This window comes from Bufo bufo, chromosome 4 (assembly GCF_905171765.1).
Source record: "Bufo bufo chromosome 4, aBufBuf1.1, whole genome shotgun sequence".
NCBI lineage: Eukaryota > Metazoa > Chordata > Amphibia > Anura > Bufonidae > Bufo > Bufo bufo.
This window is the reverse complement of record NC_053392.1, coordinates 101,819,715-101,844,385: the sequence shown is the minus strand read 5'-3', so window position 1 is coordinate 101,844,385 and position 24,671 is coordinate 101,819,715. Positions and strand designations below refer to the sequence as shown.

Here is a 24,671-nt window from a genome sequence, read left to right as displayed (position 1 = left end):
GTGTCCTTAATCAAGGGCGTTAATACCTTTTGCAGCACAATTGCTAGGGACGATAAAATGGAACTCACAGAGGCCACAATGGGCCGCCCTGGGGGATCAATTAGAGTCTTGTGCACTTTAGGAAGAATATAAAACACAGGGGTAATTGGTGCATGGTTAATCAGAAATGTATACATTTTCCCATCAATTACTCCCAAGGTCAAAAATTGGTGCACTGTTTTCACAATCTTTTCTTTTATCCGAAACACTGGGTCATTTTGGAATTGTTCATATGTATTCTAGTCAGAAAGCTGTGGCATAACCTCAGCCACATATTTATCTCTGTCCATCAGGACGATCGCGCCCCCTTTATCTGCCGGTTTCAGGATTATATTCTTATCCTCCATCAAAGATCTAATAGCCATTTTATCTTGTAATGTTCCATTTAGTGCAATTTTTTAATCGCCCCATTTGACGGAATCAACCTGGTTCTGTATCTCTTTATGCACCAACTGGACATAAGTTTCAATCGGATGGTATACTTCAGGAGGCATATATTTGCTTTTATTTTTAAGCCCCAGATCCAGACGTAAGCCACAGTGGCCCCCCTCTGTCACATCCCCATCTTGCGAATGTTCGCCCGATGCAGCAAAATGTACCTTTTAACCCCTTAAGGACCAAGGACGTACCGGTACGTCCTGACTTAAAATCGGAATTCCGGCGCCGCGGGGGTTAATCGGGACGCCGGCTGAAATCATTCAGCCGGCATCCCGTAACAACGCAGGGGGGGGGGGGGGGGGTCATTTGACCCCCTGTATCGGCGATCGCAGAAAACCGCAGGTCAATTCAGACCTGCGGTTTTCTGCGTTTCCGGTCCATTCGGGTGTCCTGTGACCCGATGAACCGGAAAAAGACTGCGATCGGTGGCGTAATTATTCACCACCTATCGCAGTCCGAGGATTTGGAGAGGCGGTGCTGGCCCTGGTGCTGATGCCTGCTGTCCAGGGTGCTGATTGGTGCAGGGGAGAGAGGCGCGAGATTCAAACTTCCTGCGCTCCTCTCTCCCCTCTTCTTCCTGTCCAGCACCCTGACCATGCAGCATCGTCCAGCACCAGCTCCTGCGTCACTCTAATCGGCATACATCACCCTCCTGCACCCATCGCCACCCAGGTAGGTTAGGGTCAGTGAGGGAGAGGCACCGTTAGGCAGGGAAAGAAGGGAAAAGTAAGTTAGAAAAAAAGAAAAAGTACTTTTATTCCAAACTTCCATCTAACCCTAACCCAGACCCCCCCTGCGTGCGCTGACTGGCCGGCACTTTTTAGCGTCCGTCCACTGTTAGCGCATCACCCGCCCCACCACCCCACCGACCGCTGATCAGCGTTGTACCGCTGATCAGCAAGTTTTAACTTTTTTTTTTATTTTTTTTTTTCCTAACACTTGCCCTTTTTTTTTTTTTTGCCTTTTTTAGTACGCGAACACCCGTTGCCCACACACACACACACACACACACACACACACACACACACACACACACACACACACACACACACACAATAAAGGTTTACACACACACCCATGGCCCGCCGGATGTTCTCGGCTGAGGAGGCATACGCCCAGATTGCCTCCGACTCTGAGAGCCCCAGTGAGGATGACCCCACATTCCTTTCATCATCCGCATCCTCCTCATCATCATCAGATGACGATGAGCCACCAAGGCGGCGGAGACGCCGCCAGGCGGAGCCAGGGGCCCCACATGCTAGGGATCCTGTGGCCCACCCTAGTACGAGCCGCCCTGGGGTTCGTACTGGTTTCCCGGCCCACCAAATAAGTCCACCGGAGCCCCCTGCCGATGAACTTAGTTGGTTTCCCCCAGTGGACTTTGAGCCTGAGATTCCGGATTTTGCTGGCAATCCTGGAATCAAGATTCCCACAGTGGGGTTTACTGAAATAGACTATTTTAGTTGTTTTTTTTTGGTAACCCACTGGTGAATTTGATGGTGGAGCAGACGAATCTGTACGCCCAACAGTTCGTCGCTCAAAACCCAGGCTCAGTTTTGGCTAGACCCGGTGGCTGGACGCCGGTCAATGCAGCCGAAATGAGGACATTTTGGGGCATCGTGCTGCATATGGGTCTAGTTCAAAAACCCAGTGTCAGGCAATACTGGAGTGTGGACGTCCTATACCAGACCCCACTGTACAGTATGGTCATGACACGTACACGGTTTGAGGCCATCCGGAAATGTCTGCATTATTCCGATAATGCAGCATGTCCACCCCGAGGTGATCCTGCCTATGACCGGCTGTATAAGATACGGCCGGTCATCGATCACTTTGGGGCCAAATTCATGGAGGCCTACGTACCTGGAAGCTAGGTCGCAGTTGATGAGTCTCTCGTTGCGTTCAAGGGGAGACTCAGTTTCCGCCAATACATTCCCACAAAGCGGGCGAGGTATGGCGTGAAGCTATACAAAATTTGTGAGAGTACCTCAGGGTACACTTACAAATTTCGTGTGTACGAGGGGCGGGATTCCCGTATTCAACCCCCAGAATGTCCCCCCACTCAGGGTGTTAGCGGGAAACTCGTGTGGGACCTTATGTACCCACTGCTGGATAATGGTTACCACTTGTACGTGGATAACTTTTTTACCAGCATTCCCTTGTTCAGGTCCCTTGCCGCCAGATCCATGTTCGCTTGTGGGACCGTGTGGGAAAAATCAACGCGGCCCCCCAGCCTACCCCCTCCAGGTACCTATCCCCAGGGGTGAGACCCGTGCCCTTACCAGTGGAAACCTGTTGCTGGTCAGGTATAAGGACAAGAGGGATGTCCTTATGCTGTCCGCAATCCACGGTAACGGCACCACCCCTGTCCCTGTGCGAGGTACCGCGGCAACGGTCCTCAAGCCCGATTGTATCGTCGACTACAATCGGTATATGGGAGGAGTTGATCTCTCTGATCAAGTCCTCACGCCATATAACGCCATGCGCAAAACACGGGCATGGTACAAAAAAGTTGCGGTCTACTTGGTACAGGTTGCCATGTACAACTCTTTTGTACTATGCCGAAGCGCTGGCAGCAGAGGGACATTCCTCCAGTTCTATGAGGCAGTCCTCAAGGCCCTGATCTTTTCGGACCGGTCAAGAGCAGGCCAGAGTACATCGGGAACTGGAGGCGCCCGGATCGTCCCTTCCCAACACTTTCCAGGTGTGGTCCCCCATACTGGAAAGAAGGGACGAACCCAAAAAAAGTGCAGAGTGTGTCGCAGGAGGGGGATACGGAAGGACACCACCACTCAGTGCGACACTTGCCCCGATCATCCGGGCCTCTGCGTTATCGATTGCTTCAGGGAGTATCACACTTCCATGGAGTACTAAATTTTTATAATCCCCAACAGACCACTAGAGAACATAAAACACTATGGCTCTCAGACTTTGGAGACACGGAAACAATTTTTCTTTCCCCAAAAAATATTAGTTTTAGTGCAGGCATCCTCAAACTGTGGCCCTCCAGATGTTGTAAAACTATAACTCCCAGCATGCCCAGACAACCTACAGCTATCAGCAGGGCATGGTGGGAATTGTAGTTTTACAACATCTGGAGGGCCGCAGTTTTAGGATGCCTGCTTAGTGTTTCCAAAGTCTGAGAGCCATACATATTGGGCATCGTCGCGTGCGTAAAAGTAGTCGCTATAAAAATAACTTTTGACCAAACGCCTCGGATGAACGGTGTTAAAAATATAAAATAAAAACTGTGCCAAAACACCCATTTTTGGGCAAAATTTCAATTTGAATCCATTTTGCCGGTAATAAAGCAAGGGTTAACAGCCAAACAAAACTAAATATTTATTGCCCCGATTCTGTAGTTTGCAGAAACACCCCATATGTGGTCGTAAATGGCTATATAGCCGCACGGCAGGGCATAGAACGAAGGGAACTCCATACGGTTTCTGGAAGGCAGATTTTGATGGACAGTTTTTTTTTTTTACACCATGTCCCATTAGAAGCCCCCCCTGATGTAGCCTAGACTAGAAACTCCAAAAAAGTGACCCCATCTAAGAAACTACACCCCTCAAGGTATTCAAAAGTTACTTTACAAACTATGTTAACCCTTTAGGTGTTCCACAAAACTAAATCGCGAATGTAGAAACAATTTTAGAATTTAATTTTTTTGTTACATTGCCTCAAAAAAGAGTAAAATAGAGCAACCAAAAATCAAATTTACCCCAAAAATAGTCCCAAAACAACAACCACCTTATCCTGTAGTTTCCTAGATGGGGTCACTTTTATGGAGTTTCTACTCTAGGGGTGCATCAGGGGGCTTGAAAGGGTACATGGTGTAAATAAACCAGTCCGGCAAAATCTGCCTTCCAAAAACCGTATGGCGTTCCCCTTTTTCTATGTCCTGCTGTTTAGCCAAATAGTAGTTTACGACCACATATGGGGTGTTTTTGCAAACTACAGAATCAGGGCAACCCATTTTGAGTGTTGTTTGGCAGTTAACCCTTGTTTTACTCCTGGAAAAAATTGATTATATTGGAAAACTTTCCAAAAAATAGAAATTTCAAAATTGTTTCTCCATCTGCCATTAACTCTTGTGGAAGACCTAAAGGGTTAATAAAGTTTGAAAAAACAGTTTTGAATACCTTGAGGGGTGTAGTTTCTAGAATGGGGTCATTTTTGGGAGGTTTCTATTATCTAAGCCTCACAATATGACTTCAAACCTGAACTGGTCCATAAAAATGTCAGAAAATTTCTAAATTTGCTTCTAAACTTCTAAGCCTTGTAACATTCCCAAAATGCTACAAACATGAAGTAGACATATGGGGAATGTAAAGTCATCACAATTTTTGGGGGTATTACTATGTATTACAGAAGTAGAGAAACTGAAACTTTGAAATTTGCTAATTTTTCAAATTTTTTGGTAAATTGTTTATTTTTTTTTTAATGCAAAAAAATTAACTTTTTTGACCCAATTTTAGCAGTGACATAAAGTACAATATGTGACGAAAAAACAATCTCAGAACAGCCTGGGTAAGTCAAAGCATTTTAAAGTTATGAGCACTTAAAGTGACACTGGTCAGATTTGCAAAAAAAATGGCCTGGTCCTTAAGGTGAAAATGAGCCCGGTCCTTAAGGGGTTAATCTTAATTTATGGAAGAACTGGTTTAGATCCACATGTGGCTTACGTCTGGTGGATCTGGGGCTTAAAAATAAAAGCCAATATATGCCTACTGAAGTATACCATCCGATTGAAACTTATGTCCAGTTGGTGCATAAAGAGATACAGAACCAGGTTGATTCCGTCAAAAGGGGTGATTTAAAAATTGCACTAAATGTAACATTACAAGAAACAATGGCTATTAGATCTTTGATGGAGGATAAGAATATAATCCTGAAACCGGCAGATAAAGGGGGCGCGATCGTCCTGATGGACAGAGATAAATATGTGGCTGAGGTTATGCCACAGCTTTCTGACTAGAATACATATGAACAATTCCAAAATGACCCAGTGTTTCGGATAAAAGAAAAGATTGTGAAAACAGTGCACCAATTTTTGACCTTGGGAGTAATTGATGGGAAAATGTATACATTTCTGATTAACCATGCACCAATTACCCCTGTGTTTTATATTCTTCCTAAAGTGCACAAGACTCTAATTGATCCCCCAGGGCGGCCCATTGTGGCCTCTGTGAGTTCCATTTTATCGTCCCTAGCAATTGTGCTGCAAAAGGTATTAACGCCCTTGATTAAGGACACTAAATCCTTTTTGTCTGACACACGACACTTTCTCAGTACAATTGCTGGACTAGAATCCATCCCTCCAGACAGCCTTCTGGTAACTATTGATGTGGTTAGCTTGTACACCTCGATTGACCACATCAGGGGTATACAAGCAGTGAGATCCTTATTGGATGGAAGTCAATACACTAAAAATGAACAAGAATTTTTTCTACAGCTTTTACATCTTGTGTTGTATGAGAACTATTCTATGTTCGAAGGTAACCTCTATCTACAGCGACGTGGGACCGCGATGGGGTCAAACGTGGCCCCGCCCTATGCAAATGCGTATATGTCAAGTTTTGAGGATTCCTATGTATACAATACCGAATGGTATTTAAATAATAGCCTCGTATGGAAAAGATTTATTGATGACATTTTTGGCATATGGGCAGGGCCACGTGAGACCCTATTGGCCTTCCATTTGAATCATGTATACGATGAGTTGCAGTTCACATTAATTTGTGATAATCATATGGTGAGCTTTCTAGATACAGTAGTAATTAAGGACCAGGTTGGCAATTTATCAACTGATTTATTCAGAAAAGAAACGGACAGAAATAGCATTCTTCACTTCTCCTGTTTTCATCCACCATCCCTAAAGAGGGCAATTCCAAAATCTCAATTTCAGAGAGTGCAACGAATTGTTACTGATCCGAATGTACAAACAATTAGGATAAAAGAGATGACTAGTAGGTTTGAGGAGAGGGGATACCCTCCCTCATTTTTGAGGTAAACGAGTAAAGAATTAGACAAAACCGTGGTCATAAAACCATCTAGATTAGCCCTATAATTATAGGTTTGATAATATCATACACAAGTATTGGCATTTGTTGGGGAAGGCATACCCCTCGATTGAGGAATTCAAAAATCCATCTCTGATATGCAATAAAAGAAACCCCAATTATAGAGATAGACTTGTGCACGCCGATTTAGGGAGTACGAAAGTAACATTAAAACAAAGAGTTCTGACAACACAGCGCAAGGGCACTTTTCCATGTTTGCACTGCCTTCAGTGCTCCCACATAATTAGGGGTCCCACTTTTTATCATCCTCATAATGGACGACCATTCCCCTTAGAAGGTTTTTTCACTTGTGAATCCACTAATGTGGTCTATTTGATAAACTGTCCATGTGGCCTGTTATATATTGGGGAGACGACACAAACGATCAGGGATCGCTTGGGAAAACATAAATCAACAATTAGAACAAAAAAATCTCATGTTACCCATCCCGTCCCATTTTGATCAGTGCAAACATACTATAGCTCTACTTAGGTTCCAGATACTTGAACAGATTAAAAGACCAAGGAAGTGGTGGAGACATTAAGAGGCTATTGCGACGTCCAGAGGCCTACTGGATCCATACGTTGGACACTTTGTATCCGAGGGGCCTAAATAGGGACTATGAGATCATGCATATTTGATATGTGATTTATTCATTCATAAGACTTAGGATCTCATTATATTTATACTTTTTTCAGACATCTACGGTCCATTGAAGGATCCCACACCTGACAATATGGTATTTGGATATATATTTACTCAGGTTACTCCGATTTTATTTGTTTTCTTTGTCTTTCTACATATTGCTGAGTTAATTACACGAAGTGGTTGTTTAATTAGTTCCGCCCTTGTGGGCGAGACGTCATGAGAGGCGGCACATTATTTCCTTATATATACACCTGTATTTGTTGAGCATATTCTCACCTGTTGATGAAGGCATGCTTGCCGAAACGCGTCCTGGGTGTAGGACACATCGATTTGATGCAATAAAAAAACATCATACTATCAAGACACGACTGCTGGGATTTCTTCTATACTACCAGTGGAGATTGCTCCTATCCCGTGCAGCGTGTATAGGGTGAGTGCTGGCCGGTTCAAAAAAAGATGTCTGTATGGCATTCCTTTTTTCTTTTCTTTTTTGGCGGATCTATTGTAATAATGCCTATACTTGTCCGCAAACTAGAAAAAATAGGACATGCACTATTTTTTTTGCGGGGCAACGGAACGGACATACTGATGCAGACAGCACACGGTGTGCTGTCCGTGTTTTTTGCGGACCCATTGAAATGAATGGGTCCGCATCCTATCCGCAAAAAAAAAAAACACTGAACGACACTGAAACAAACAACGTTTGTGTGCATGTAGCCTTAAACAGCAGGTCATTTTCTGATGACACATGTCTTTTAAGTGTGTTTTTTGGCACAAATTAGTAGTAAATTATGTTTTAAAAGGCGCATAAAACGCCAAAAACTGGTGAAAATAAAAATCAATCAAGCCTATTGATTTTATCACAACTTGAAATGGCTAAATATAGCTGAATATGACTGGAAACTGTCAGCCAGACACGTTTGTGAATATACAGCAGTTTCATCCCTCAGATATACTCCACAAAGTCTTACTCTATGAAAATATTTCTCTACGTGTGTGTGTGTATATATATGTGTGTGTGTGTGTGTGTGTGTGTGTGTGTGTGTGTGTATATACAGTTATGTGAAAAAATTAGGACACCCTTTGAAAGCATGTGGTTTTTTGTAACATTTTTAAGAAATGGTTATTTCATCTCCGTTTCAACAATACAGAGAGATTAAAGTAATCCAACTAAACAAAGAAAACTGAAGAAAAGTCTTTTCAAGATCTTCTGTAAATGTCATTCTACAAAAATGCCTATTCTAACTGAGGAAAAAGATAGGACACCCTCACATGTATTCCCTCTTAAATTGGCTCAGATCTCACACAGGTATATCACACCAGGTGCACATAATTAGTAGATCATTACTCTGCATGTTGAATGAGGCTTGCCCTATTTAAACCTCAGACATTTAGTTTGGTGTGCTCCTGACTGTTGAAGTGAGAGTGAGCACCATGGTGAGAGCAAAAGAGCTGTCAGAGGACTTCAGAAAAAAGATTGTAGCAGCCTATGAGTCTGGGAAGGGATTTAAAAAGATCTCAAAAGATTTTGAAATCAGCCATTCCACTGTCCGGAAGATAGTCTACAAGTGGAGGGCTTTCAAAACAACTGCCAACATGCCCAGGACTGGTCGCCCCAGCAAGTTCACCCCAAGAGCAGACCGCAAGATGCTAAAAGAGGTATCCAAAAACCCTAAAGTGTCATCTCGAGAACTACAGCAGGCTCTGGCTACTGTTGATGTAGAAGTACATGCCTCTACAATCAGAAAGAGACTGTACAAGTTTAACTTGCATGGGAGGTGTGCAAGGAGGAAACCTTTGCTTTCCAAGAGAAACATCGAGGCCAGACTGACATTTGCCAGCGATAAAGTTGACAAAGACCAGGACTTCTGGAATAATGTTCTTTGGACAGATGAGTCCAAAATTGAATTATTTGGACACAACAGCAGAGGACATGTTTGGCGTAAACCAAACACAGCATTCCAAGAAAAGAACCTCATACCAACTGTGAAGCATGGAGGTGGAAGTGTCATGGTTTGGGGCTGCTTTGCTGCAGCAGGACCTGGTCAGCTCACCATCATAGAATCCACGATGAATTCTACTGTGTATCAGAAGGTGCTTGAAGAACATGTGAGACCATCAGTTAGAAAATTAAAGCTGAAGCGGAACTGGACCATGCAACATGACAATGACCCAAAACATACTAGTAAATCAACCAAAGATTGGCTGAAAAAGAAGAAATGGAGAGTCCTGGAATGGCCAAGTCAAAGTCCAGATTTGAATCCCATTGAGATGCTGTGGGGTGACTTGAAAAGGGCTGTACGTGCAAGAAACCCCTCAAACATCTCACAGCTGAAAAAGTTCTGCATTGAGGAGTGGGGTAAAATTTCCTCAGACCGATGTCGAAGACTGGTAGATGGCTACAAGAACCGTCTCACTGCAGTTATTTCAGCCAAAGGAGGTAACACTCGCTATTAGGGGCAAGGGTGTCCTATCTTTTTCCTCAGTTAGAATAGGCATTTTTGTAGAATGACATTTACAGAAGATCTTGAAAAGACTTTTCTTCAGTTTTCTTTGTTTAGTCGGATTACTTTAATCTCTCTGTATTGTTGAAACGGAGATGAAATAACCATTTATTAAAAATGTTACAAAAAACCACATGCTTTCAAAGGGTGTCCTAATTTTTTCACATGACTGTGTATATATATATATGTGTGTGTGTGTGGGGGGGGGGACTTGAGGTCGATAGAAGGAAATATTCATTTGCAATGGAGTGTTTTTCTATTCTAGTGGAGCATAGACAGCGCGGCCACCTCTTCGTATGAAATAGGAAACCCCCCGGATTATCGTGGCCAGAGCTGTATGCGGAAGCACGGCATTGCCATGAGTCACACTGCCAGGCAGGTAACGTATCCCCATTCCTTCCTCCATTGAATCCTATCCATTATGTTTTGTGTTGCAGTGGTCCATAGACAGCGCTGCTACCTCTCACTGGAACGTGGGTTGCTCCCCAGATTCAAGGGCCGTAAAGTGCCTTAAAAGCCATGATACCGAAACATCGCATAAAGCAAGACAGGTATAGGACAGTCCGTCTTCTTCTGAGATTCCAACAAAATTATTTTCTGCTCGGCCGCCACCTGGAGCCTTTATTCTTCCAGCATGGCTGTCTTGCTATTTGTATGTGGTTTCCACAAAGTCAGGCCAGTTCACACTGGAGTACAGTCCATTAGTTCCTCTTTACTGCCTCTTTTGGGGCAGTTTTTTTATTATTACATTGTACTCATTTTGAGCTAAAAATCTTTTTTTTTTTTTTTTTCCAATTGGTCTTTCTAAAAAATACAGAGTCCTTTTTTCTGTACAGAGCTAAGATGTTCTAGATTTTCTCTTTTCAGTCAGTTCAGGAGCTGACGGGCTCCTTATCTCTGCTCTCTGACATTATAAATACTCATTGTAGCTCAAGTTCTTATCTTACTGGTAACAATGTGGCTTAAATAAGTGTTTATGACCTCTTAGTAGTTTAGAGATAAGGTCTATTAGATGACCAGTACAAAGTGAAAGTAGGATGCACACAGCTAGAAAATGGTTAACTTTGTGACAGAACGGCTCTATATATTTAATAAAGGCCAATTGAATATTTTTTTTTTTTTTTTAGCTAAAAATGAGTAAAATGCAATCGTAAACAAAGACGGGTCTATATAGCCTTTATGGCTGTATTAGACAGTCTGATTCTGACGGCGTTTGTCGGGAAATGTTCCTTCCTGTCAATCGCCTGCTGGTTAGTTGAGGAGACCTCTGCTATTACATGCAGCGATCTCCTCCTCAGTAAAGGGAGGAATGATCATTATACCATCGCTCTTCCCTATACTGAATCATTGTTTGCCTGCAGCAGAGCTTTATTAGACACCACGATCTGCCGCCTGCAAACGATAATTTTTAAATCTGTCAAAAGATCTGAATTGTGCGATGAACGAGCACAGCAGTATTAGGCCTCATGCACACGGCCGTAGTTTTGGCGGCTCGGATGCGGACCCATTCACTTCAATGGGGCCGCAAAAGATGCGAACAGCACTCTGTGTGCTGTCCGCATCTGTTGCTCCATTCCGTAGCCCTGCAAAAAAAAATATAACCTGTCCTATTCTTGTTCGCGCTTTGCGGACAAGAATAGGCAGTTTTATTATAGGATGTCTGTTTCGTTCCTCAAATTGCGGAACGTATACGGACGCCATCCGTGTTTTGCGGATCCGCGGTTTGCAGACCACAAAACACACACCGGTCGTTTGCATGGGGCCTAAGGCTACATGCACACGACCGTATGCACAAACCATGGATACCGGCTGTGTGCATCCCCCACTTTCCTCGGTCCTATTAGGCTATTTTGGTTTACGTCCAATACACATTTCTTTGGGACCACAAAAAAAAAAGGCAGACTGCACACAGATCATCCGTGTGCCTTCTGCATCTGTGCAGCCACTCAGCAAATTATAGAAAATGTTCTATTCTTGTCCTTTTTTTCAGACAAGAATAGGCATTTCTATAATAGATTCCAAGGAAAGTGCAGGATGCGCACAGGCCAGTATCCATAGTTCATGGACCGCAACATACAGTCAGGTCCATAAATATTGGGACATCGACACAATTCTAACATTTTTGGCTCTATACACCACCACAATGGATTTGAAATGAAACGAACAAGATGTGCTTTACCTGCAGACTGTCAGCTTTAATTTGAGGGTATTTACATCCAAATCAGGTGAACGGTGTAGGAATTACAACAGTTTGCATATGTGCCTCCCACTTGTTAAGGGACCAAAAGTAATGGGACAATTGGCTTCTCAGCTGTTTCATGGCCAGGTTTGTGTTATTCCCTCACTATCCCAATTACAATGAGCAGATAAAAGGTACAGAGTTAATTTCAAGTGTGCTATTTGCATTTGGAATCTGTTGCTGTCAACTCTCAAGATGAGATCCAAAGAGCTGTCACTGTCAGTGAAGGAAACCATCATTAGGCCGAAAAAACAAAACAAACCCATCAGAGAGATAGCAAAAACATTAGGCGTGGCCAAAACAACTTTTTGGAACATTCTTAAGGAACGCACCGGTGAGCTCAGCAACACCAAAAGACCCGGAAGACCACGGAAAACAACTGTGGTGGATGACCGAAGAATTCTTTCCCTGGTGAAGAAAACGCCCTTCACAACAGTTGGCCAGATCAAGAACACTCTCCAGGAGGTAGGCGTATGTGTGTCAAAGTCAACAATCAAGAGAAGACTTCACCAGAGTGAATACAGAGGGTTCACCACAAGATGTAAACCATTGGTGAGCCTCAAAAACAGGAAGGCCAGATTAGAGTTTGCCAAACGACATCTAAAAAAGCCTTCACAGTTCTGGAACAACATCCTATGGACAGATGAGACCAAGATCAACTTGTACCAGAGTGATGGGAAGAGAAGAGTATGGAGAAGAAAAGGAACTGCTCATAATCCTAAGCATACCACCTCATCAGTGAAGCATGGTGGTGGTAGTGTCATGGCGTGGGCATGTATGGCTGCCAATGGAACTGGTTCTCTTGTATTTATTGATGATGTGACTTCCGAAAAAAGCAGCAGGATGAATTCTGAAGTATTTCGGGCAATATTATCTGCTCATATTCAGCCAAATGCTTCAGAACTCATTGGACGGCGCTTCACAGTGCAGATGGACAATGACCCAAAGCATACTGCAAAAGCAGCCAAAGAGTTTTTTAAGGGAAAGAAGTGGAATGTTATGCAATGGCCAAGTCGATCACCTGACCTGAATCCGATTGAGCATGCATTTCACTTGCTGAAGACAAAACTGAAGAGAAAATGCCCCAAGAACAAGCAGGAGCTGAAGACAGTTGCAGTAGAGGCCTGGCAGAGCATCACCAGGGATGAAACCCAGCGTCTGGTGATGTCTATGCGTTCCAGACTTCAGGCTGTAATTGACTACAAAGGATTTGCAACCAAGTATTAAAAAGTGAAAGTTTGATTTATGATTATTATTCTGTCCCATTACTTTTGGTCCCTTAACAAGTGGGAGGCACATTTGCAAACTGTTGTAATTCCTACACCGTTCATCTGATTTGGATGTAAATACCCTCAAATTAAATCTGTCAGTCTGCAGTTAAAGCACATCTTGTTTGTTTCATTTCAAATCCATTGTGGTGGTGTATAGAGCCCAAAATGTTAGAATTGTGTTGATGTCCCAATATTTATGGACCTGACTGTATATATGGTCGTGTGCATGAGGCCCTATAGAAATGCCTATTCTCCGCGGAACAGACAAGAATAGGACATGTTCTATCATTTTTGGAATGGCCACATGGATGCGGACAGCATGGTGTGCTGTCTGCAATTTTTGCATCCCCATGTGCTTGAGGCCTCAGGCCTCTTGCACACGAACGATGCTGATTAGGTCCAAGTGCGTTCAGGAATATTTGCACCATTTTGCAAGCAAGTTCAGTCAGTTGATTGCGTTTAGTGGTTCAGTTTTTGTTTTTTTCTTGCACGGGTGAAATGCGCATTGATGCGTTTTTCACGCGCATGATAAAAAACTGAAGGTTTACAAACAACAATCTTAGCAACCATCAGTGAAAAACGCATCGCACCCGCACTTGATTGCGGATGCGGTGTGTTTTTCACACAACCCCATTCACTTCTATGGGGCCAGGGCTGCGTGAAAAACGCAGAATATAGAACATGCTGCGATTTTTCACGCAACGCACAAGTGATGCGTGAAAAACAACGCTCAACAATGAATGGGTCCGGATTCAGTGCGGGCGCAATGCGTTCGCATCACGCATTGCGCCCGTGCGGAAATCTCGCTCGTGTGAAAGGGGCCTTAGGGAGAGTTCACAAGGAAAACTGCGGCAGGAACTCTTAGCGGATTTTGACAGGTAGAATCCACCTTGTGGACTCTGTTATCTGGTTCTTGGGATAGGCCATCAGTATTACATCAGTGGAGGATGGACTCGCAGCGGTGGTGCATTGTTTACCAGGCACAGCTTTGGGATGAGTAGACAATACAAAGGGAACAATATCTCTTATTTTATCCCTTGTATAGATCTAAAGTTTGGGGGGAAAAAATTTGCAATGCTTATATTATCGAGTAAGAAATGTAGTCAATACAAACTGGTAATCCAGTGTTTGCTTTGTATGCAGATCACAAAAGAGGATTTTCTCTCCTATGACTATATTCTCTGCATGGATGAAAGTAACCTCAGGTTCGTAAAGTGTTCTTTAATTATCGTTTGCAAAGCCACATCAAAACTCGTGTGATTTCCCCCTCCCTTCGGCTGCTTCTATGCATAAACCTCTGTATGCTAAGGAAAAGAATACTGTGTGGTCTGTGCCTATATGCTTTATGGCTGTACATGTATGGCGCTGGAGCGATGGGCAAACATGGCTCCGGCTCGTGGGCGTCATGGCCGGTGGGTCTCTGCTGTTTTAAACAGCAGAGACTCGTGGCTAATGACGGCGACTGGCAGTAATGCCGATCGTGGTCATTAAAGCCTTTGGATGCCATGATCAAGTGAAATTACTGCATCTAAAGGGTGAAAAACCCGGAAGCGTTATCGGCATCCTCTGTGGCCAATGAGAATGCCGATAATTGAATTTCATACCCTTTGTCTCTCTGAAGAGACCCAGGGTATTGAAGCTGCAATTCTTATTTTGGCCAGCAGATGGCAGACCAATATAAGAAATGAGCAATTCTGTACAAATAATGGTTCTAAAAGACCCACGATTGTTCAGATTTAAAAACAAAAAATAAAATTGGATTTTGTAGGCTCAAATACGAGCTTCAAAATCATTAACGTGTTTTTTTGTTTGTTTTTACTTTTTTTAAAGTATAAAAAAATATGACATTTTAAATCTTCCCCCTTTCTGTAGAATGAAAAAATAAATATGTAAATAACTAACAAAAAAATATAAAAATCATGGAGTCTGAATACACCCATACTATTAAAATTTTAAAATATTTTTCCAATACGGCGAATGGCGTAACGGAAAAAGGGTCAAAATTGCCAATTTGCTATCTCTTCTCTTACCCAGAAAAATGTAATAAAATGTGATCAAAAAGTCACACACACTCCAAAATGGTATCAATAAAAATTACAGATTGTCCCGCAAAAAATGAGCCCCCAGACAGCTCAGTAGATAGATGTCAGAATATGATGGTGTAAAAAAAAGTTTTTTTTTTTTCAAAGTTTAAATAAATTTTAAACTTTGAAAAAAACTTTTTTTTTATACCATCATATTCTGACATCTATCTACTGAGCTGTCTGTCCCGCAAAAAATGAGCCCCCAATCTGTAGTTTTTATTGATACCATTTTGAAGTGTGTGTGATTTTATTTTATTTTTTTATCACATTTTATTACATTTTTTCTGGGTAAGAGAAGAGATAGCAAATTGGCAATTTTGACCCTTTTTCCGTTACGCCATTCGCCGTATTGGAAAAATATTTTTATATTTTAATAGTATGGGTGTATTCAGACTCCGTGATGCCCATGATTTTTATATTGTTATTTACGTATTTTTTATTTTACACTATTTAGACATTTAAAAAAACTATACATATGTGGTATCGTAATCGTACTTGGTTTTGCTGCAGAGGGAACGCCGTAAAACGGTGGAGGACTTTTTTTTTCAATTCCATCCTATTTGGAATTTTTTCACCCACTTCCAACTACACAGTATGCCATATTAAATGGAGGCATTAGAAAGTACAACTTGTCCCGCAAAAAAAAAGGCCTCAACCAGCTATGTGAATGGAAAAATAAAAATTCAAAAACGAAAAAACCTCTGGTTTGCGAAGGGTTAAGACAAGCAAAGCCATTTAACAGGTTGCCGACCTAGGACGAGAATGCTCGTCCTAACTGGCTGGTACTTAATGCCTTAGGACGAGCATTCTCGTCCTAGGGTTAACCGGCTGCCCCATACGCGCTGCCGCAATCAGCAGCATGGGCCCCTCTGATACAGCATGTCAGTATCTGCCAGCATCGGTGAAAATACTGATGCCGGCGGACTAACTCCCTGTATGCCGTGGTCACGCTGACTGCGGCATACAGGGGGTTTGTGGCTTGTACATCTCCATCGGGTCCATCTCCACCGTGATTGGGCCCCGATGCCTGCTATGGCAGCCCCGATGCCTTGTACAGGCATCGGGGCTGCCAGCTACGGAAGCCCAAGATATTCAGGGCTGGGTCTCCTAGGCAACTGTCAGTGTCTTACAGTGTAAGGCACTGACAGTTCAATACAGATGTATTGAAACAGGGATCAGACCCTGAAATGTTGAAGTCCCAGAGTGGGACAGAAATAAAAATAAATAAAAGTGATACAAGTGTTTTTAACAATAAAAAAATAATTAAACTTTCAATTGAAAAAAAAAGCCCCTTCTCCATAAAAAGAGACATAAAATTGTAAAAAATAGAAAAATAAAATAAACACACTTTTATTTTTTATTTTTTTTGTCCTTATCATAAATGTAATACCAAGCTATCAGAAAGTCATATGTACCCAAAAATAATACCAATCAAACCGTCATCTCATCTCGTAAACAACGAGTCTCTACAATCGGCCAAAAAATAGATATTGCTTTCAGAAAATGGAGACATAAAAACATCATATTTTTTTGTTTCAAAAATGCTTTTATTGTTTATAACCAAAATATATTTAAAAAATAATAAAATACATATTGGGTATCGCCGTGTCCGTAACGACCTGTTCTATAAAAATATCACATGAGGTAACCTGTCTGGTGAACACTGTAAAAAAATAAAAAAAAAAAAATAAAAACGTGCCAAAAAATAAATTATTTTGTCACCATACATCACAAAAAGTGTAATACCAAACGATCAAAAATTAGTATGTACCCCAAAATAGTAACAATCAAACCATCATCTCATCCCGCAAAAAAAATGAGACCCTAACTAAGGGTACTTTCACACTAGCGTTAAAGTTTTCCGGTATTGAGTTCCGTCACAGGGGCTCAATACCGGGAAAAAACTGATCAGTTTTATCCTAATGCATTCTGAATGGAGAGCAATCCGTTCAGGATGTCTTCAGTTCAGTCACTACGGTATTTGGCTGGAGGAAATACCTCAGCATGCTGCAGTATTTTCTCCGTCCAAAATTCCGGAACACATGCCAGATCCGGCATTATTTTCCATTGAAATGCATTAATACCAAGTGTTCTGGCAAAAGAGATCCGGTTTTCTGGTCTGCGCATGAGCAGACCTTTTAAAAATGCAAAAATAAATACCGGATCCGTTTTTCCGGATGACATCTGACAAACGGATCTGATGTTTCAATGCATTTGTTAGACGGACCCGCATCCGGATCAGTCTATAAATGCTATCCGTTTGCACACGGATTTCCGAATCAGGCAGGCAGTTCCGGTGTCGGAACTGCCTGTCGGATCCTCACAGCGCAAGTGTGAAAGTACCCTTAGACAATCACCCAAAAAAAAATAAAAAATTGGGCTTTCTGAAAATGGAGACTTAAAAACATTGTTTTTCTTTCAAAAATTTTGCGCTGTGCCGTGTTCCCGTACAGCAGTTTACGACCACATATGGGGTGTTTCTGTAAACTGCAGAATCGGGGTAATAAATATGGAGTCTTATTTGGCTGTTAACCCTTGATGTGTTATAGGAAAAAATGAATTAAAATGGAGAATCTGCCAAAAGTGAAATTAAAAAATGTCATCTCCTTTTCCTTTAATTCTTGTGAAACACCTAAAGGGTTCAAAAAAATTGTAATATCAGTTTTGCATAATTTGAGGAGTGTAGTTTCTACAATGGGGTCATTTATGGGTTTTTTCCACTATGTAAGCCCCACAAAGTGACTTTAGAATTGAAGTGGGTTTTGGAAATTTTCTTAAAAATTTGCTTCAAAATTCTAAGCCTTATAAGATCCTAAAAAAGATCCTAAAAAATAAAATTACATTTTCAAAATTATGCAAACATGAAAATGGACATATGGGGAATGTAAGGTAATAACTTTTCTCGCTCATATTATTGGGGGACACAGGACCGTGGGTATAGCTTGCTGCTGCCACTAGGAGGCGACAATAGGCTGAAAACTGTTAGCTACTCCCCTGCAGGCTATACCCCCTCCAGCCTGGAGAGAGCATCTCAGTTTTTAGCTTAGTGTCGTAGGAGGCAGACCTCCCTGCTTAGCAGGGTGGCTCTTTTTACAGTTTTGTTTTTATTTTATTTTTATTTCTTTTAGGTTAAGGGGCACAGATTCGCACGCGTCTGTCTTACTGGGAGGCTAGCCGGTGTCGGTTGTCCCACCGCTTTGCCCCCCCCCCCCCCCCCCAAGAAGACCAGGGCAGCCTCGCTCCCCTGCTTCCCACCAGCAATAGGGCCACCTTCTCACCAGCCCTATCCTGCCCGGACCCCTGATGACTTCTGCAAGCAGTCGTTGGGTGGCTCTGCTGGGACGGAATCTAAGGGCGAAGTTCACAGAAGACAGGTGAGTATTACTCCCTCTCCCCCCTCCCTCTGCTCCTCTCCCCAAGCCCCATCCCCGTCTTCTGGGGTAGCGATCTCCCTCCCTCCTGGGTACACTGAATACCTCCCCTGCGATCCATACCTTCCCCGCTGCGGGGTTAATGCCTACAGCATCGCGGGCGCTAAGGGGGAAAGAGCTTTATCGATCAAGGCTCTCCCTCTTGCGGGTCCTCCTTCACAACACCGCTCCTCAGGCGTATTAGTTCGGCACAGTATGACCAGCAGTCCGGTCCCCATATTAACCCTCCCGACTCATGTCGGCTCCCGACATGTGAGCGCCGGAGCGGGGTGGGTGGGCGTGGCTTCTTCTTTTCTGGCTATATTCACTGCCCGAGCCTATTTTTCGCCGCAGCAATCCGCTCCGTTGCCATAAGGACACAGGACCTAGGACTTATACTGGCAGGAGATCGCTACCCCCTCCAGCATAGAGAGGCCACACCATGTCTGACCCGGCCAAAACCCCTCCCAGGCACCCTGCAGGACAACCTATTATGCCTGCACCTCATGTTCTCAAAATTCCCTCGTGGCCAGTCACTCTCACTATGCTCTGCATGTCATGCGGCCCCACAAAGCCATCCATCCATATTGCCACAACCCACAGGAGTGCAAGACCCCTCTGGCTGTGGAGACCCTGACTGGGCAAGGTCCCTGTTCCGGGCAGTAGAAGACCTCTCCAAAGTCTCCCATTCCACCCTTGCGTTGCTGGGTCGTTTGGTAGAGAAATCGCCCCCAGTGCAGCCCTCGCCTTCGCAAGGCACACAAACCAGGACTAGGCTTCCTAGCAAGCGTCCCAGATCAGGTCGCCATTCCTCTTCTGACGCCTCTGCATCCCCCTACCGGTTCCCGGTCTCAGACGTCCTCCATTTTAGGTGACGCACTATCAGATGGTGAGATTGCGGACTCTGATACGGAGATGGACCAGGAGCAGTCTTCCCAGATTGCATCTATGGTGGATAGTCTGATTTCAGCTATCAGGGATACTTTCCAAGTTCAGGAGGAACTCCCAGCCACCAGGGGGTGTCGTTTTTGCGTGCAAGGCAGACCCCCTAAGTCCTTCCCCGTACATGACGATTTTTTTTACGTGGTCGTCGCAAAAGCTTGGGACCAACCAGGTTTACGCTTCATTGTTCCAAAGCGGTTAGACCTGCTCTACCCCTTTCCAACTGATTGTGTGGAAAAATGGGCCTCGCTTCCGAAGGTAGACCCACCGGTTACTCGTCTCGCAAAAAATACAACTATTCCGGTGGCAGATGGCTCCTCTCTCCAGGACCCAGTGGATCGACGCATTGACTTGCTATCTAAGTCTGTCTTTGCAGCCAGTGGTTCAGCCTTACGCCCGATCTTCTCATCGGCATGGGTAGCCAAGGCAGTTTCGGAGTGGGCCCTCCGTTTGAGCCAAGACCTTGCGACCAATCTTCCTCCGGCGAAACTCCAGTCCTTGGAGGTACAAATTGCCCAGGCAGGAAAGTAGCTCTGCGAAGCGGCTTTGGACGCGGGGACGATGGTCGCCTGCTCCTCGGCTCTCGTGGTATCTATCCGCCGAGAGCTATGGCTTAGTCTGGTCGGCGGATTCATCCTCCAAACGTCCTCTTTCAAGACTTCCCTTTGCCTGGTCTCGACTCTTTGGTACCCGACTAGATGACATTATTTCGGAAGCAACAGGGGGAAAAAGCACCCATTTACGTTCCTTTCGTCCTAGGGTCACATCTTTGCGTTACCAGTCCTTTCGTAGGTTTGCGGGCACTCGTCCGGCGGCCCCACCTGCAGCCAGACCACCCAATCGGGATCCACGAAGGGGCCCATCCTTCAAACCTCAGCCAGCATGGCGTCCATGAGCACAACAGCCTCGTTCCGCTCCCGGGAAACAGCCCTCAGCATGAAGGTGCGGCCCCACCCTTACAGGTGGGGGGTCGTCTCCTTCTTTTTCAGGAAATGTGGCAGACTCATATTTCGCACGCTTGGGCATGAGAGGTAGTGACATCAGGATGCAAGATAGAATTCAAATCTATCCCAAGGATCGAGTTCGGGCGGCTGCTTTTTTCCAAGCAGTTCAGTCCCTCATACGGGGGGTGATAATTCCGGTCCCCTTACAGGAAGGCGATGTCCGCTCCGTGATTGCCTCATTGGTGCAGGGGGAGCTCATGGCGTTGATGGATATCCAAGACGCTTACTTACACGTTCCCATCGCATCTGTTCATCAACGTTTTCTTTGTTTTGCTATTCATTAATGTCACTACCAGTTCGTCGCCCTGCCATTCGGCCTAGCGACAGCTCAGAGAGTGTTCACAAAGGTACTTGCCATCCTCCTGGGTCTCCTGCGCTCCAGGGGCATTACTCTCCTCCCATATCTAGACGACATCTTGATCAAAGCCTCTACGGTCTCCCAATGCGAGGAGAGTCTTCAGATCACTTTGACCACTCTGTCCCGCTTCGGTTGGATAGTCAATCAACGGAAATCCTGCTTGTCTCCCACCACACAAATCAGGTTTCTGGAAGTGATGCTAGACACAGGTGCAGCCGTAGTACGGCGATCTATACGCATATTACTCCAACGCCGTCTATCCGCGATTGCATGCGGTTGCTGGGCATGATGGTGGCCTCCTTCTAAGCCATTCCCTTCGCTCAATTTCACACAAGGTATTTTCAACGAGCCATTTTGTCATCTTGGGACAAATCCCCGGATTCTCTGGATCGCCAGATCAGGCTGTCCCTCCACACTCGTACAGCCCTCAGTTGGTGGACAGAGTCCGCATCTGTTGGCGGGGAAATCCTTCCTTCCAGTGATATGGACGATCATTACAACCGACGCCAGTCTTCGCGGTTGGGGCAGAGTTCTCGCCACACGGACAGTCCAGGGCGTTTGGTCTCCATTTAAGTCCAAACTTCCCATCAACATATTGGAACTGCGGGCCATTTATCTCTCCCTTATCCATTGGACTCCTTCTGCAGGGTCGTCCGATCAGGATACAATCTGACAATGCCACAGCTATGGCCTACATCAACCACCAAGGAGGGACTCAAGTCTCGCAGTGATGCAGGAGTCCGCAAAGATTTTACAGTGGGCAGAGTCCCATGTTCCGATGATTTCGGCAGTCTTCATCCCGGGAGTGGACAACTGGACGGCAGACTTTCTCAGCCGGACAACAGTGGACCCGGGGGAGTGGTCCCTCCATCCGGAGGTGTTCGAGACCATCTGCCTCAGGTGGGGACGTCTGGAAGTGGACCTGATGGCGTGCAGGTTCAATCACAAGCTCCCGTGCTTCCTCTCTCGCGCAAGGGATCCAACAGCACACGACGTGGACGCTCTCGTGGCACCTTGGGACAGCTTCGCGTTCCTTTACGTATTCCCACCGTTACCAATTCTACCTCGGATCCTACGCAGAATCAGGAAGGAGGGCATCAAGACAATCCTGATCGCCCAGACTGGCCTTGACTAGCTTGGTATTCAGAACTCCTTCTGCTAGGAGATGCTTCGTGGCCTCTGCCACTCAGAACCAATCTGCTCTCCCAGGGCCCAGTCTTCCATCAGAATTTAGATACGCTACGTTTAACGGCGTGGCTGTTGAAACCTTTCTGCTGAAATGTAGAGGTTTTTCTAAAGCGGTCATTCAAACCATGATTAGGGCCAGGAAACCTTTCTCTTCTTGGATTCACTACCAGACCTGGAAATCCTTCTTACGATTCTGCGAGGAACGGGCTCTTCCTCCCAGGTTTTTTTCTAGCGTTCCTTCAGTCAGGGTTGGACCTGGGCATGGCTCTCAGTTCCCTCAAAGGGCAGGTCTCAGCCCTGTCCATTTTTTTTCTAACGTACTCTAGCCGTCCTAGGTCCGGTCAAGACTTTCTTGCAAGGAGTAGCTCACACCGTACCCCCATATCGGCCTCCGTTGCACACTTGGGACCTAAACCTGGTTCTCGGTTCGCTCCAGGCAGCGCCGTTCGAACCTCTGAGTGAAGTTTCCGTCCGTATACTTTCCTGGAAAGTGGCCTTTTTAGTGGCCATTACTTCTATTCAACGGGTTTCGGAGCTGGCAGCTCTCTCCTACAAGGAACCCTTTTTGGTCAAGACAAGGTGGTTCTTCGTCCAGTGCCATCTTTCTTACCAAAGGTTGTTTCTGCCTTTCATGTGAACAAGGACATTGTTTTGCCCTCAGCCTTCACATCAGCGGGAGGTCTCTCTCCATTGTCTGGACGTAGTACGAGCCTTGAAGATCTATCGGTCTGTGGTGGCTCCCTTCAGACGCACTGACGCTCTGTTAGTTATCTCGGAAGGCCCTCGTAAAGGTTTGGCGGCTTCAAAGGTGACTATTGCTCGGTGGATTCGCTTGGCCATTGCCGAGGTTTATCGTTCCAGGGACAAGGTTCCTCTGCCCGGGATCACGGCTCACTCTACCAGAGCGGTCGGGGCTTCTTGGGCACACCTCCACCACGCTTCGGCATCTCAGTTGTGTAAGGCAGTGACTTGGTCCTCTCTACACACCTTTTACTAAATTTTAACGGGTGCATTCCTTTGCCTTGGCGGATGCTTCTTTCGGCCGCAGGGTTCTGCAGGCCGCAGTACAGTGACTTCCTTAGAGAGTTGGTTTGGGAGCATTTGTTTCCCACCCCGGGGACTGCTTTAGGACATCCCACGGTCCTGTGTCCCCCAAGGATATGAGTGAGAAAACGAGATTTTTGTGAACTCACCTGTAAAATCTCTTTCTCGCTTGATTCATTGGGGGACACAGAACCCACCCACATATAGTTGTAAGGCACGTGGGGTCTCTGTTTTGCCAGTTGGGACCTTTGTGTTTGTTCGGTCTCATGGCTGTGTTCAGTTTTCTGTTGATTTTCACTTTATTCTGGTCTCTCCTACTGCTGGAGCACAAACTGAGGTGCTCTCCAGGCTGGAGGGGGTATAGCCTGCAGGGGAGGAGCTAACTGTTTTGAGCCTAGTGTCGCCTCCTAGTGGCAGTAGCAAGCTATACCCACGGTCCTGTTTCTCCCAATAAATCAAGCGAGAGAGAGAGATTTTACAGATGAGTTCACAAATCTCGTTATTATGTATCACTATCTGCCTTAAAAGCAGAGAAATAAAAAAATGTTAAATTGCAAATTTGAATTTTTTTATTTTTGTTGTAAATTTGGGATTTTTTTTTATAAATAAAGGTGAATTATATCGACTAAAATTTTTCTCTATCATGAAGTACAATGTGTCGCGAGAAAACAATCTCAGAATGGCTTGGATAAGTAAAAGCATTCCGAAGTTATCACCACATGAAGTAACCTATGTCAAGTTTCCAAAAAACAGCCTGGTCCTTAACCCCTTAAGGACCCATGACGTACCGGTACGTCATAGGTTTAAACCGCGATTGCGGCGGGGATTAATCGGAACAGGATGCCCGCTAAAATAATTCAGCGGGCATCCTGTCACAACACCGGGGGGGGGGGGGGGGGGGCGGGCGATCGCCGCAAACTGCAGGTCAATTCAGACCTGTGGTTTGCGGCTTTACCTTCGGTTGCGGCGGCGGTGCCATCGGGTCCCCATGCGGCTGTGGGGGGGACCCGATGGCATGGAAGGCAGCACGATGTCTAAGGAAGGCATCGCGCTGCCTTCCGGTGAAGAGACTGTGAGATACAGCTCCCTGGATCTCACAGGCCCCGGAAGCTGTATGAGTAATACACACAGTATTACTCATACAGCCAATGCATTCCAATACAGAAGTATTGGAATGCATTGTAAAGGAATATACCTCCCAAAGTGGGACAAAAAATAAAGTGAAAAAATAAAGTTTTCCCCCCAAAAAAATTTGGCTTCAAGTAAAAATAAACAAAAACATCATTTTCCCCAAATAAAGTAAAAAAAAAAAAAAGGTAAAAAATAGGGGGGGGGGAAAAGTATACATATTGGGTATCGCTGCGTCCGTATCGACCGGCTCTATAAACATATCACATGACCTAACCCCTCAGATGAACACCGTAAAAAATAAAAACTGTG

The 24,671-nt window shown here is 44.8% G+C and overlaps 1 protein-coding gene across 2 annotated transcripts in view; it reads left to right on the top strand.

The window, feature by feature from the left end:
* ACP1 (acid phosphatase 1) overlaps positions 1 to 24,671 on the top strand; it is a 44,645-nt gene that overhangs the window by 13,353 nt on the left and 6,621 nt on the right. The window contains exons 3-4 of one of the 2 annotated variants that reach the window (XM_040427592.1): positions 10,129 to 10,242; positions 14,345 to 14,406. In XM_040427592.1, the coding sequence (XP_040283526.1) occupies positions 10,129 to 10,242; positions 14,345 to 14,406 (176 nt within the window). Of the gene's footprint in view, positions 1 to 9,956; positions 10,071 to 10,128; positions 10,243 to 14,344; positions 14,407 to 24,671 lie in introns of both variants that reach the window. The other variant, XM_040427591.1, reaches the window with a different exon arrangement.